Here is a 14,069-nt window from a genome sequence, read left to right on the forward strand (position 1 = left end):
TAGGATCATAAGATTTAAAGTTAAAAGGGACCCTAGAGATTAATCCAATCACTTTTAAGTTCAGGAGCAGTTGAGAGAGACTTATCCAGGGTCATCCAGGTATGGTGCATAAAATATAAAGGAATATAAACTGTGGAGCTACGGAAAGAGATGTATTCTTAAGCAGGTGAATGATAAGAGTAGAAAAAGTAGGGAACTTGGAACCTGATAGATGACTTGGGTTCTAGGTTTGCTATAAATAGCAGAGATTGAGGTCTTTTATGCCAAATTAGGCACTTTCTCCATATACTTGACTGTCAAACATAGAATCATAGTTCTTACCTCCTCATTTCACAAATGAGGAAACTGAGGCTTGGTATAGCATTTACCTGAGTTTGTACTGTCTTCTAGTGTATCTTCAAGAATTTGGGTTCATTTCTATGCCATAATGAAGCATCAGGTTCTTGTAGAAGAATAAGAATAATAATAGTACCTTATATATATAATGGTACTTTATTGTTACAATGTATTGTCACATATGTTGTCTTATTTGTTTCTCACTATACCTTTATGTGAGGCTAGTAATGCATGTAATTTAGCATGTTTATTTTCCCCTTTATGTCTAGCATATATATTATTATAACTTTAAATCTTGTGATCCTATTAACATGGGCCTAGAGACACATTGTGTGTGTTACTCAATGATCAATAGCTAGTTGTAGATAGCCATTGAAAAGTTAGCTACCAGGTAATACATTTTTTATGCAACCCATAAAGGCTGTTTGGAGAATCTTTGGAAGTACTAAAGTATTATTATTATTATTATTATTATTTTGTAGGTAATATCTCCATTTTTATAGTGCTTTAACTTTACAAAGCACTTTCATTGCACCACCATCCACCCCCTGTGAGATGAGTAGTGCGAGTGGATTATCCTCATTTTAAAAATAAGAGGAAACAGATTTAAAGAAGCTAATTCACTAGCAGTAGACAGCTAGCTAGTGGATCACGACCACAAGTTTTCTGACTCAAACTTAAGTGCTGCTTCTACTTAACTGTACTGCCAACTTCAAACTACTTCTTCTTTTGGATTTCTAGCTTATGAACATTCTGTCTTTTACAGGATAGTTTCCTGAATTCTGAAGAAAGATTTTAATTTGATTGTCCATGATATCACAAGTCCCCATTTTGTACTTTATTTAAAAAAAATAAAGAGTGTGGCAATTTGAGATGTTCTTTACTAAAATCATAATCTGGTTGGGATACAGGGGTGTTGTTTTTCTTTTTTAGTTTAAATTTTTATTGAAATTTTTTTGTTTTTTACCTCACTTACATTTTCTACTTTAACTCTCCTACCACCTCCTCTTAGAGAGTCATCTTTTTTTTTTTTAATAAAACATAAAAAACGGGAAGAGAAGGGGGGGAAAGTTCTGTAAAACTAACCAACCTGTCAAAAAAAATCTGATTTTATATGCAGTATTTCAGTGTCCATCCTCTTGCACCTCTGCAGAGAAGTAGAGATCAGTTTTCTTCTCAACAAATTTGGTCATTCTTATTGTGCAGTATTAAGTTTCAGCTCTTTTGTTGTTATTCTGCTATGAATTTACATTTTTGTAATCCTGTATATTGTTTTCCTGGTTTGTTTGTTTGTTTTTTTTTTTTTTTTTTTTGCTTCACTTTGCATCAGTTCATATAAGTTTCTCCATGCTTTTTTTGTTTTCATCATGTTCATCATTTTTTATGGAAGCTAGGTGGCCTAGTGACATAGTAAACCTGGGGTCTTCCTGACCAGGTCTTCCTGACAAGTTCAGTTCCTGCCTGAGACACTTACTAGCTAAGCAAGTTGCTTAACCTCTCTCCATCTCAGTTTCTTCATCTGTAAAATCAGAATAATAACAGCACCTACCTCCTAGGGTTTTTGTGAGGATCAAAGGAGATAACATACATTGATATATATGTATATGTGTGTGTGTATGTATGTGTGTATATATATATATGCTGCTTTGCAAACTTTAAAGTACTTATAAATTTTTAAACATTTTATGGTGTATGAATGCAGTAGAATATTACTGTGTATTAATATTATTACAGCAGAGTAATATTCTGTTGCATTCATGTACCACAATTTATTTAGCCATTTCCAAATCAGTAGACCTCTACTTAGTTTCCAGTTTTTTGCTACTCAAAAAGTGCTGCTATAAATATATTGATGTCTATGGGATCTTATTATCATTAACCTCCTTGGCTTTTCTCAATCCCCATTCTTCTTGACCTCTCTGCAGCCTGTGACTTTGTTGATCACTCTTTCCTCCTTGATACTCTCATCTCTCTAGGTTTTTAGGACACCACTGTCTTGGTTCTCTGCCTACTTATCAGACCACTTCTTCTATCTTCTATTGCATGAGATTTTTTTTTTACTTTTCTTAAAGGGCAGTTGGGGTTAAGTGACTTGCCCAGGGTCACACAGCTAGTAGGTATCAAGTGTTTGGCCTGAGGCCGGATTTGACTTCAGGGCCAGTGCACTATCTATCCACTGTGCCACCTAGCTACCCCTGAGATTTTTAATTTTAATCCTGACTTCCTTTTAAGTCCTAATTAAAATCTCATCTTTTACTGGAAGCCTTCCCCAACCTGTCTTAATTCTGCTGTCTTCTTTTTGTTAACTATTTCCTATTTGTCCTGTATATAGCAAGCTTTGTGTTATATTTGTATGCTGTCTCCCCCATTAGGTTGTGAGACCCTTGAAGGCCTGTCTTTTGCCTCTTTTTGTTATCCCCAGTGCTTAGCATGGTGTCTGGCACATAGTAGGTATTTAATGAATGTTGATTGATTGATTGATTGATTGGAGTATACACTTAGCAGTGGTATCTTTGGGTTGAAGAATATAGGCTTTTTAGTGATTTTTTTGCACATTTTCAGATTGCTTTTCAAACTGATCAGAATTTTTCATAGCTTCAACAACAATGCATCAGCATGTCCATCTTTTTATGATCCTTCAGGTATTGACTCTTCCTACTTTTGTCAGTTGTCTATGTATTTTAGATTTCAAATTCTTATCATATATTTGATACCAAAACCTTTTTGATGGGCATGATTATTAACTTATTTTATTTTTAATTTCAGGTTCTTCAGCAAAAGCACTTGTTAGTTTAAAAGGTAAGAAGTGTGATTTTTTGAAAATATGGCCTAAATTAAGGATTGATAACTAACCAATTAAAATTAATCTGCATGTGCACTTACTCCAAAGCAATTTTAGAAGTGCAGCTTCCATAATGTCATTAATTGGTTCCACAGAAATTAGGTAAAATGATAGCATAGGAGATTATCACATAGATACAATGTTTATAAATGTGTGATTGACTAAGCAATATTTCCACAAAGTTTTTCATCTTTATGGTGTTTCGCTATAATGTAGTAGTGATGTTATTGCAACCTCATGTGGGATATGCCTATAATGTCTGTTCTTTTTTATTAAGATATTAATCTGATGCATTATGGTTCTAGTTAATATTTAGATAACATGAGCACTTTTGATTTATGTAGTATAATTTAGATGGATTAATCATTAGATACATAAGAAACTTCATTAATTCAATTGAATTTAATAAATATTTTTTAAGTGTTTATTCTGTGCAAGATACTAGTGACACAAACATTAGATAAGATGCAGATGCTGCCCTCCAGGAGTTGTAATCACTAGGCCACAGAGGTGGGGAACCTATGGCCTTCTAGGTCCTTGGGTGCAGCCTTTTGACAGTCCAAGTTTTACACAACAAATCATTTTTATTAAGGGGATTTTTTCTGTGAAGTTTGGATTCAGTCAGAGGGATGCACTTGGGGACCTAGAGGGTCACGTGTGACCTTGAGGCCATAGCTTCCCCACCCCTGCTTAGGGAATTGCAATTAGGGAAATCTTTTGAGTTTAAAAAAAAGTCTCAAGAAAGACAATACTCCAAGCTTTGCACACTTTTCTTACATTGTATAATTGTTCTTGCGTAATTATAATTTGATAATACATTTTTAAAGCATCTGCACTTAGAGTATTATGCACCATATAGAGATATTCTTGGTCCTAAGGAACTTTTCCTTATAAATATTAACTCAAAGCTAATTAGAATACATGTATAATGCTACTTTTATCTTTCTGAAGAAAAGGGTATATAAAGGACTAAATGCTTTGGTTTTTTGTACTTTTTTCTTTGGTCTTGTCATACTTCAAGTGCATTATACTGACCCTTAATACAATCCTACTATTACAATAGCAGTTGGACAAGATTTGTTGTGTAAAGAAACTGATCAGTCGAACCAACCTAAACATTTTTAGTTACATTAATTCTTTCAGATAAATTTTCTGCTTTAGCCCTCTGGAATAGTAACGTACCGAGTGGTATTTTTATAGCCTAAGGATACCATGTGTCTTTGAAGATGTATGTCTGATTTTTATTTATCTGGCAGAAAAAAATACCCTTTTTTTCTTATTGCTTTTTCAAGGGGACAGCTCTGGAAATGTATATATTATTATTTACCTTCACAAAGTAACTAATGTATTAGGTTTCTATTGCATGAGATTTTTTTAAAAAAATTTTTTTTTAAAGGGCAGTTGGGGTTAAGTGTCTTGCCCAGGGTCACACAGCTAGTAGGTATCAAGTGTTTGGCCTGAGGCCGGATTTGACTTCAGGGCCAGTGCACTCTCTATCCACTGTGCCACCTAGCTACCCCTGAGATTTTTTCTTTAGTATGCTGACTGTTGTACTTTGCATTTTTTGGCACCAGAAAGTGAATATGTACAACCTAATTTAATTTTCATGTGCAGATACTTAAGATATTGAAGTAAAAATTTCAGGGTGAATAATATTATAAAATTAGACTTATTAAAATGTACATTAAATTCCTTCTTGCTAACCTTCCTGGTTTTAGCCAAGATTATATTTAAAGAGAGGAAAGCCAGGCATGAGCTGACACATATACTTAGATTTTTGGAAAGTGAATTTAAAGAAATGATAGGTAGGATCTCATGAACTAAAATTCCTAAGAGTGAAAAGTTTTCAGGAATGAAATTGTGAAGGTACAAAGAAAAGTAATTGTGAGGAGGAAAAGTAAGAGTTGTCTTAAAAAAAAAACCAATATGAATGCACAGGGAGCTCATTAACTGACTTAGATTTTAAAAGAAATGTACGGAAGATAGTAAGAGCAGGACAATAGTAAGCTGGAGAGTGTCTAGAGATGGGTGATTAGAATGGTAGAGGATACAAAGGCCTCAAGTTCATTCTGTGTGAGGGTTGACTGAAGAAATTAGGGATCTTTGGCCTTGAGTAGACTTGGAGAACATGTGTGACATCTGTATTCAAGTATTTAGAGAGCTGTTATATAAAAGAAGGATTATACCTTTTCTGTTGTTCCCAGAGAGTAGAACTAGGAACAATGAGTGAAAATTGCAAGGAGACAAATTTAGACTTGACATAAGGAAAACCTTAATAGCATTTAAATCTGCCATAAGCAGAATAGTGTGCTTTATAAGGCAGCAGAACTGAAGTTCTCCATCTGCTTGTTAGCTCTATTTTAGAGGTTGGACTCTCCATGGGTTGGACTAGATGACTTTGGAGATTCTTTGTGAGACCTAGACGAACACTGTCATATTTGATTAGGGACATTTCCAGTTTTAAAGTGCTCATAGCACGTGTGTGTGTGTGTGTGTGTGTGTGTGTGTGTGTGTGTGTAATGTATATATGTATGTATATATATTTTTCCATTAAGAAATTGTAAATATATTATTACTCTTTTGACTCCCCTGTTTCAGTTAATGACATTATCATCTTTCCCTACTAAGACATAAGCTTAAAAGTAGCCCTGTCCTTTGTGCATAATTTTTTAAAAAATCAGTTGCTAATTTCTGTCAATTTGATTTTCAAATTATCTTTTACATTCACACCACCACCCTAGTTAAATACATTATTACCTTTACCTGAACTATTGCAGTCATCTCCTAGCTAATTTCCTTGTCTCTAGTGTTACTCCTGTGTAATCACTCCTACATGTTTCTGCCAGATTAATTTTCTTGAAGCACGTCTTTGATCATATTACCTCTTACCTCCTCATCCCAGTTCCTAAAGTCTTCCGTGGCTTCATGTTGCTTAGTGTTCAAGGTGTTTTATAATTTAGCATCACCTGTGCAGTCTTATTTCTATTATTTTACTTTTGTGTACTACAAACTCCTCTATCAAATTAAAAAACTTGTTTGTGAACATTGCCCTAATTGGTTCAATTTCTGCACCTTTGGTCATAATATTGCCTGTACCTGCAGTGTATTTGACCCTCACCTTCATGATTCTGCTTATTCTGTTCCTTCTGTCTGCCCTTCAAGGCCTAGTTGAAATGTTACTTTTCTTCATGAAGCCATCCATGGAGTCTCTTAGACACTTGTAATCTCTGTCCTTCTTTTAAATTTCAGTGGCACTTTCATATTCTGTCTTATATAGTTGTCATTTTCATCCTTAAATCTTTTTAGACTCTACATTTTCTTGAGGGTGATATCTGTCTCATCTTTGAATTTTCTGTAAACTATTATAGTACATTGCGTGTAGTAAGTGTTCTATAAATATTTGTCAAATAAGTGAATGTTAAAGATCTATCATAATGACTTTTTCAAATTATTTTTGGAATTATACAGAGAAAATGTCTTTTGTTACATGTAGGACATTTTAAAAAAATTGATTTGTGTTAATGTTTTTCAGTCTCAAATATGAGGGAGATATTTTTATCATGAGAGAAAATATTCACATCATAAATATTGAAAACAAAAATAAATGTCATATGGTCCAACTCCTTTATTGATGAGTAAACAAAGGTGTTTAATAGTGATGACCCATATATATCCCTATGGGTTATACAAAGTACTTTATATACATTATTTTAGCTAGTAAGATCTGAGACAGGATTTAAACCCTAGTCTTCCTATTCTATCCACTGTACCACACTAAGTGACTTGCTTAGGACACACACACACACAAAATACAGAGAGAGAGAGATGTCTGCCTGTCTATCTGTCCTATCAAGTTAGTGGAAAGAATTGGATTAGGACTGAATCTCCTGACTTCAAACCTAGTATTTTTTTCCACTCTAACACATTGCCTTTTCTTTGAAGTGTTTTTAAATTTTATAGTCTCCACTGGATTAGATTTAAATTTGTATTAATGATGTGTAATTTTGTCACAGAGGGAAGCTTATCCAGCACATGGAATGAAAAATACAGTTCCTTACAGAAAACGCCAGTTTGGAAAGGCAAGAACACAGCCTCTTCAGTGGAGATGGTAAAGAATAATTTATTTTCTTATTTGTAATGATAATGAAATTATCATTTATATATTATTACAGAATAATAATTCTCACAGATATCATTGCTCAAAGGTTTCCTTTCCCATTAAATAGAATATTTGAAGTACTTGGATGAAAATAGTAGACACTTTATTATTTTTTCAAGCATAATTCAATCAGTAAAAATTTAATTAGTTCTTATTGCTATTTCTGTATTATCCTCAAAAAGTTTTATGAGTGTATTATTGTTTGTGGTTCTGTTAGGTAATGTATGTAAAATAATTACATATATTTGGTTCTTATCTCATTATCATGCTGGAAATGTTTTGAGTACAATCCTAGTAACAGTCTAAGTCTATTTCCCTGAGAATCGATCTAGGTAAGTAGAGTTTCATTAGAAGTAGGCTGGTTACTTGGTGATGAATTCTTTGGTCACAGCAACACATGAAATGAAAGAAAGAAAAATACAAAGTAGGCATTACTTCTTTGTATCTTCCTCTGACTTCCACAATGACATAACAGAAAAGGGGGCAGCCAGTACAGTGCTAAGACTTACACAGTTTTTAGACCATTTTAGACCAAGAAAATTAGTACAAAGCTGAGAAAATAGAAATTAGAAAAAGACATAGTGTACAATTAAAACAACTATTTAAACATATTATCAAGGACAAAAAAATGGAGTATGGATGAAAAAGAAGATGACACAGACTATAATGCTTTATATAGAAGTTTAACTGATGCAAATGAATAACTATAACAAGGTAACCAAAAAAGCCTAAAAAGTACGTTTGTGTGCTGACATTTGACTAACTTGACTAGCTATATGGGTATTCTGAATGTGAGATATTTGTCAAATGACCAGTGAATGTCAATTTTGACTACAAGTGAAAACATTAGAAATAACAAAGTTGTAGCTAAATGGAATTATGAAAAATCAAATGTTAAGTGGTTGATGAAGTTGGTTTTATTGTGTGTCCAAAGGTAGCACAAAAAAATCATTTCATGGGACATTTGATCATCTTGTATTTCATTACCCATATTAAGTATTTGCAAAAAGCTCACCATGAAAGTAATTGCATCTCATGCACTAATATCTGTTGCAAACGATGAAGAAAAATTCTGCAAAAAATTCAGTGATACCTTACATTTTAAATCAACATATACTTTGATGGCTTGGTGATTTCAATGCAAAGCATGTCAGGACAGCATGGAAAATGTGGATTACAAATAAAAAAATTAAAGAAGTCAAAGACTTATTAACTAGAAGCTTTAAATACTTAATACTATCATGAATGCTTTCTTCAAGAAAAGAATGAGAAGGTGCTAGACTCAGTGAGAAGCAAATAAGCTAAAAAAAAAATGAAATTGATCGTATTTTAACAGGTAGGAAATGACTCAGTATTGACATGAGACTCATTCTTGAATCCACTTTTTGTGTATAATCAGACCAACTTGTTAGAACAGAAATCTGTGTACAGTTAGAGCAAAGAAAATTAGTACAAAGCTGAGAAAATAAAAATTAGAAAAAGACATAGCATACAATTAAAACAAATATTTAAACAGATTATCAAGGACAAAAAAATGGAATGTGGATGAAAAAGAAGACACAGACTATAATGTTTTCATATAGAAGTTTAACTGATGCAAATGAATAACTATAACAAGGTAACCAAAAGAGCCTAAAAAGTACGTCTGTGTGCTGACACTTGACTAACTTCCAAGTGGAATCAGAGAACAGCCGAAAGTTATACCATTATATGATACAAACTGCTTTGTAAAATTGTATATGGAAATGTTCTCTTTTTTTTTTTCTTTTTGGTGTTTGTTAAGTTCAGAATTTTCAAAAAGATTAAAAACAAAAAACTTTTATAAAAAAGAATAATGGAAGTTTTTTGAACAGTATTGCCTCATAAAACAGAGAAGTCATGGAGAATAAAAGCAATTTAAAGAAAGTTTGGTGAAAGACTCAACTAAGCAGTGTCTTCCTGAGAGCATTTAGGGATGAAAATGAAAGTAGGACAATAGAAGAAAAATGAAAAAGATTTACAAAAATATTGATGACAAACTCTTTTTTTTGCAGTCAAGGACATTGGAACCACATACCCATACTAACATCCCAGATATGTTTATAGAGAAGAGAGAAATGGTATTAAAGAGAATAGAGATAATAAAAACAGCCAGATTAAACCAAATCTATATATGAGTTCCTTGCTAAAAGTGATGAAGTTGCAAATGCATAAATTCATAAGATGTCTGAAGGCAGGGAAGATAGCAAAAGTAAATAAAAAATACGGGACTCTATTAATACTTTTTAAAAAGTTATTTGGAGAATATTAATGACTTACATGCCAATTTTCCCATCTGTTTACATTTTTTATGAGGGAAATCTGCACATGAATTGAGGGCAATAAAAGTATTAGTACTATTAGAGGCACTATTTTACAGGAGGTATTCCACATGGAGGACATAGTTCTATTACACAATTGACTGAAAGATGTAGATCTTGCTGTGCTTATTGTTTATTAATTATCTTAAAAAGCCTTTGATTCAGGAGAGCAAAACATTGCTTTTTAAAAATTTTCATCCAACAAGGTGTCTTCTGTGCATATATCAAAATTACTCAAGATTCCATGAAAGATATTACAACAGAAAGACATAATTTAAGGAGATGTGTGCTTAACAAAGGTGTTTGCTACTCTCATGGAAAAAATCCAAGAAAGAATTCAAATTCAAGAAGGATTCTATATGACTAGTGATGTTCTCCAGATGCTTCTATTTGCTAATGACATCATGCTAATTGCATGTACTAACCCTATAGTGTTGCAGAGCCTTCTGGATGAGAACCTACCACTCAGTAGTTTGGCATAACCATGAAAAACCAAATGGATGAAGAATACATATTGTCCAAACGATGAAATGCAGTTAGATTGAAAACCTATAGTCTTTCCATCTGTTTATTAGTATGTATGTAAGTAATCTTGGCAAGCCACTCATTATGTAGGGTAAGTTCAGCCCAAAATAAACAGGATGAGCAGTCTGGATTGTCCTTGGGAAAGAGTAAAGCTCCTTTTTTTTTTTTTAAGCCAAAGGGAAAAAACATAACTTGAATAGCAACATAGCAATGATGTGTTAATTGTTCTGTATCTCCTTCTGATTTTTCTTTTTTTTAAAAAGATTGCATTTAATTTTTTTCAATTAACAAAAATCTGTTTTCTCTCCCATTTCCTAAATTGAAGGCGAGGAGAGAAACTTATGATAAGCACAGTTAAGTAAAACAAATTCCCACTTTGGCCATGTCCAAAAAGTGCATGTTTTATGCACCCTGAGTCCATCACTTCTCTCTTAGGAGATGGGTAGCGTGCTTCATCATCAGTTGGAATTGGGGTTGGTCATTGTGTTGATCAGAGTTCTTAATTCTTTCAAAGTTGTTTGCCTTTGCAATGGGGGGTGTGTGTGTGTGTGTGTGTGTGTGTGTGTGTGTGTGTGTGTAGATTGTTCTGGTTCTGCTCACTTCACTCTGTATTAGTTCATACAAGTTTTCCCAGGTTTCTTTGAAACAGTTTCTTTCATCATTATTTCTTTTGGCCTAATAGTATTCCATTGCTAAAGCTCATTTAATGATTTCACACTTCCTCTAAAACAAAGGCCATCTTTTTAATACCAGTATTCTTCTGGTATTGTTGCATGTCTGTGAGGCATGAAACACTAGTCTTCAAAGAATTAAACAGGAATATAATTCAGAGGGTGGTGGAGTCATATGTGATGGTGGTCAAGTACGCTGCAACATGTAACAAATAAGTAACAATGAAGAACTAGAATAAAGAATATCATCGCTACTTGTATGATTGAAGAAGATGGGTTAATCATGTGGCAAAAGCAAGACCAAAGGATAGCCACCCCTTGTGTTCCACTCATGCCTCATCATGTGTCAGTAGAAAGTGAGGAAGACCTCCAGCACATTAGGGGAACCCTCTGTGACAAACTGTGGGATGCAAAGTCAAACGTTGCTTATGATGGGTTGCCAGTTTATATTTTTAAATAGGAAATATGTATTGATGAAATCATAGATCCTTTTGAGTACATGAGAATTTTGTCCTCAAGAAACATAGTAAAAACAAATAGAGGCATTTAAACAATCAAATAGAAATAATACTGGAATAGATAATAAACTACACTTTGTATACACCAAGCAAAAGTACATTTTAGAGGTAGGTGATAAGGATGTATAATCTTGTAATTGTCGTTTGGGGGCTTTCCTTCTGTTCCTGCCCAACGAAGTCCCAGGCTAATGGAATAGAACGGAGACAGGAGCATTTGGAGACCAATCATGTGAAAGTATTTCTCTGACCTGCTTTCTAAATTATAAATTATCTTTGTCATTTTATCTTCCATTGACATTTCTAATGAAGTCATGGCTATGTCATCCTGTTGTGGGAATATATATCATATATAAAAATAGAAAATTATTCCTGATTTTTCATTTAATTCTTTTACATTTATGTCATATAGCCCTTCAGAAATTCAAAACGAAGCCGTCTTTTTTGTGAAGATGATGACAGACAATTAAATACAAGGTCCCCTAAAAGAAACCAGAGAGTTGCAATGGTTCCACAGGTATGTGTGAGTCAAAAGCATTTCCTAAAGTGTAAGAAGAATAGCAGTCTAGCATAATATAATTTGAGCCAGCATTTTATAAATTTCTGGGAAATAAGTTATTTGTAGAAACTGGTTATACAAGATTCAAAGTGGAAACAATGATACCAAAGTGATACTCTTTATTTCTGTTTTCTAGCTCAGTTTTTGTGGCAGAGTTATCAATAGAAAGTTATTACTTCATTATTAACTTCAAACTTGAAAGTCAGTCCTACACCCTTACTCTTCTTTCTTAGGCATAGCAAACATTAAGTAAATAGATTTGGCAATGTGAGAGCCTTTTTTTTTCCTCGCATGGAAATGAGGAAAAATAAGTCATGCATACTACTACTGAGGGAGCATGTAGTATTTTTTTTTTATCTCAAAGAAGATAGTATATGGAGTGAAATCAAATAATCTCTTTCACCATTAGCATCCCTGTGTCTTAGCTGATGATCTGTATATCAGCGCGGCATATAAGAAAGAATAGAAGCTAAGCAAGGAAGTATTGAATTTAATAATGCGGCTTATACAGAACTCACAATCTATCTTCTTAGCATACTCTGCGCTCTCAGTACAACCACATTTCTGATAACATCCTCAAAAAAATGGATCATTGTAATGGAGATTTTATTTTCTCATTAGAAAATGGTTATGACTGAGTTGTATTTCAGACCACAGGTAGACCAGATTATACAGGTGATCAAGAATATTTTATAAAATTGAATTTATGGCAACAATACACTTCATAGAAATATAAAATAGTGAACCCATGTCCTCACTCCTGTGAAATGGCTGTAAATGTAACCTTGCTTATGGACAACTAGGTGGTGCAGTGAATAGAGCATTAGTCTTGGAACCAGGAAGACTTATCTTCATGAGTTCAAATCTGGCCTCAGACATTTACTAGCTGGGAGAACCCTGGGCAAGTTACTTAACCCTGTTTGCTTCAGTTTCTCATTTGTGAAATAAGTTGGAGAAGGAAATGCAAAACTACTTCAATATCTTTGCCAAGAAAACCCCAAAATGAGATCACGACGAGTAAAACACAACTGAAATAACTCAACAACAACAACAAAAACCTTGTTTATATAAGGAACTTCAATGTACTTTTTTGGAGAAAATTTTTTATATTTTATATTTTTTTCCTAGTATATGTAAAAACAATTTTTATCATTCATTTTAAAAAATTTTGAGTTCCAAATTCCCACCCTTCCCTCTCCCTTCCTTGAGAAGACAGGCAATTTGATACAGATTATACATGTGCAGTTATACAAAATGTATTTTTATATTAGCCATGTTGCAAAAGAAAACACCCAAAAAGCCCTCAAAAAATAAGGAAAGTTAAAAAAAAATATGCTTCATTCTGCATTCAGTTCTGTCTCTGGAGGTGGATAGCATTTTTCATCATAAGTCCTTCAGAATTATCTTGATGCTGAGAATAGCTAAGTCATTCACAGTTGGTCATCATACAATATTACTGAAACTGTAGACAATGTTCAGGTTCTGGTCACTTTACTTTACATCTGTTCTTATAAGTCTTCCTAGGTTTTTCTGAAAGCATCTCCCCTGTCATTTCTTATAGCACCATAATATTCCATCATAATCATATGCCACAACTTGTTCAGCCTTTCTACAATTGATGGACATCCCTAAAGCACTTTAAAATTTACATGTAATACAAAAATTAGTCTTCCTGTATGGGTTATTTGAACTTTAAAGCCAATATCAAAGCCATAATAAATATCAATTAAACATTTAATATTAATTTTGCTTGCCCTCTAAGAATTTAGAAGGATTTAGAGGAGAGAATTATTTGAATAGCCCATTTTTCTTCTTTCAAGTTGATTTTTATTGATTTTTTTGTTTTTTACTTCACCTAGATTTTCCACTTTATCCTTTCCTCTCCCCATAATAAAGAATTTTTCAGGAGAGAATAAAAAAAAAATTCAGCAAATGCTGTCAATACATCAAAAGAAAAACTGATGTGATATGTGATGTTTTGCATCCTTAGACACCTCTTCCCCACCTACGCAGAGGAAGGAGTGAGGTGTCTTCTTTAGTGTCCCATTTATTTTAAGCTTTTACATTTTTCAGTTAAATTTTATTCTCTCTCTCTCTCTCTCTCTCTCTCTCTCTCTCTCTCT

General features: G+C 33.3%; 1 protein-coding gene across 1 annotated transcript in view; it reads left to right on the forward strand.

Moving 5' to 3' along the window:
• LOC114049827 (protein lin-9 homolog) overlaps positions 1-14,069 on the forward strand; it is a 75,870-nt gene that overhangs the window by 24,919 nt on the left and 36,882 nt on the right. The window contains exons 2-4 of the mRNA XM_027871246.1: positions 3,103-3,135; positions 7,192-7,286; positions 11,800-11,904. Coding sequence (XP_027727047.1) covers positions 3,103-3,135; positions 7,192-7,286; positions 11,800-11,904 — 233 coding nt within the window. The remainder of the gene's footprint in view (positions 1-3,102; positions 3,136-7,191; positions 7,287-11,799; positions 11,905-14,069) is intronic.

The sequence above is a fragment of the Vombatus ursinus genome, unplaced genomic scaffold, assembly GCF_900497805.2.
Source record: "Vombatus ursinus unplaced genomic scaffold, bare-nosed wombat genome assembly UNPS02014798.1, whole genome shotgun sequence".
NCBI classification, from domain to species: domain Eukaryota; kingdom Metazoa; phylum Chordata; class Mammalia; order Diprotodontia; family Vombatidae; genus Vombatus; species Vombatus ursinus.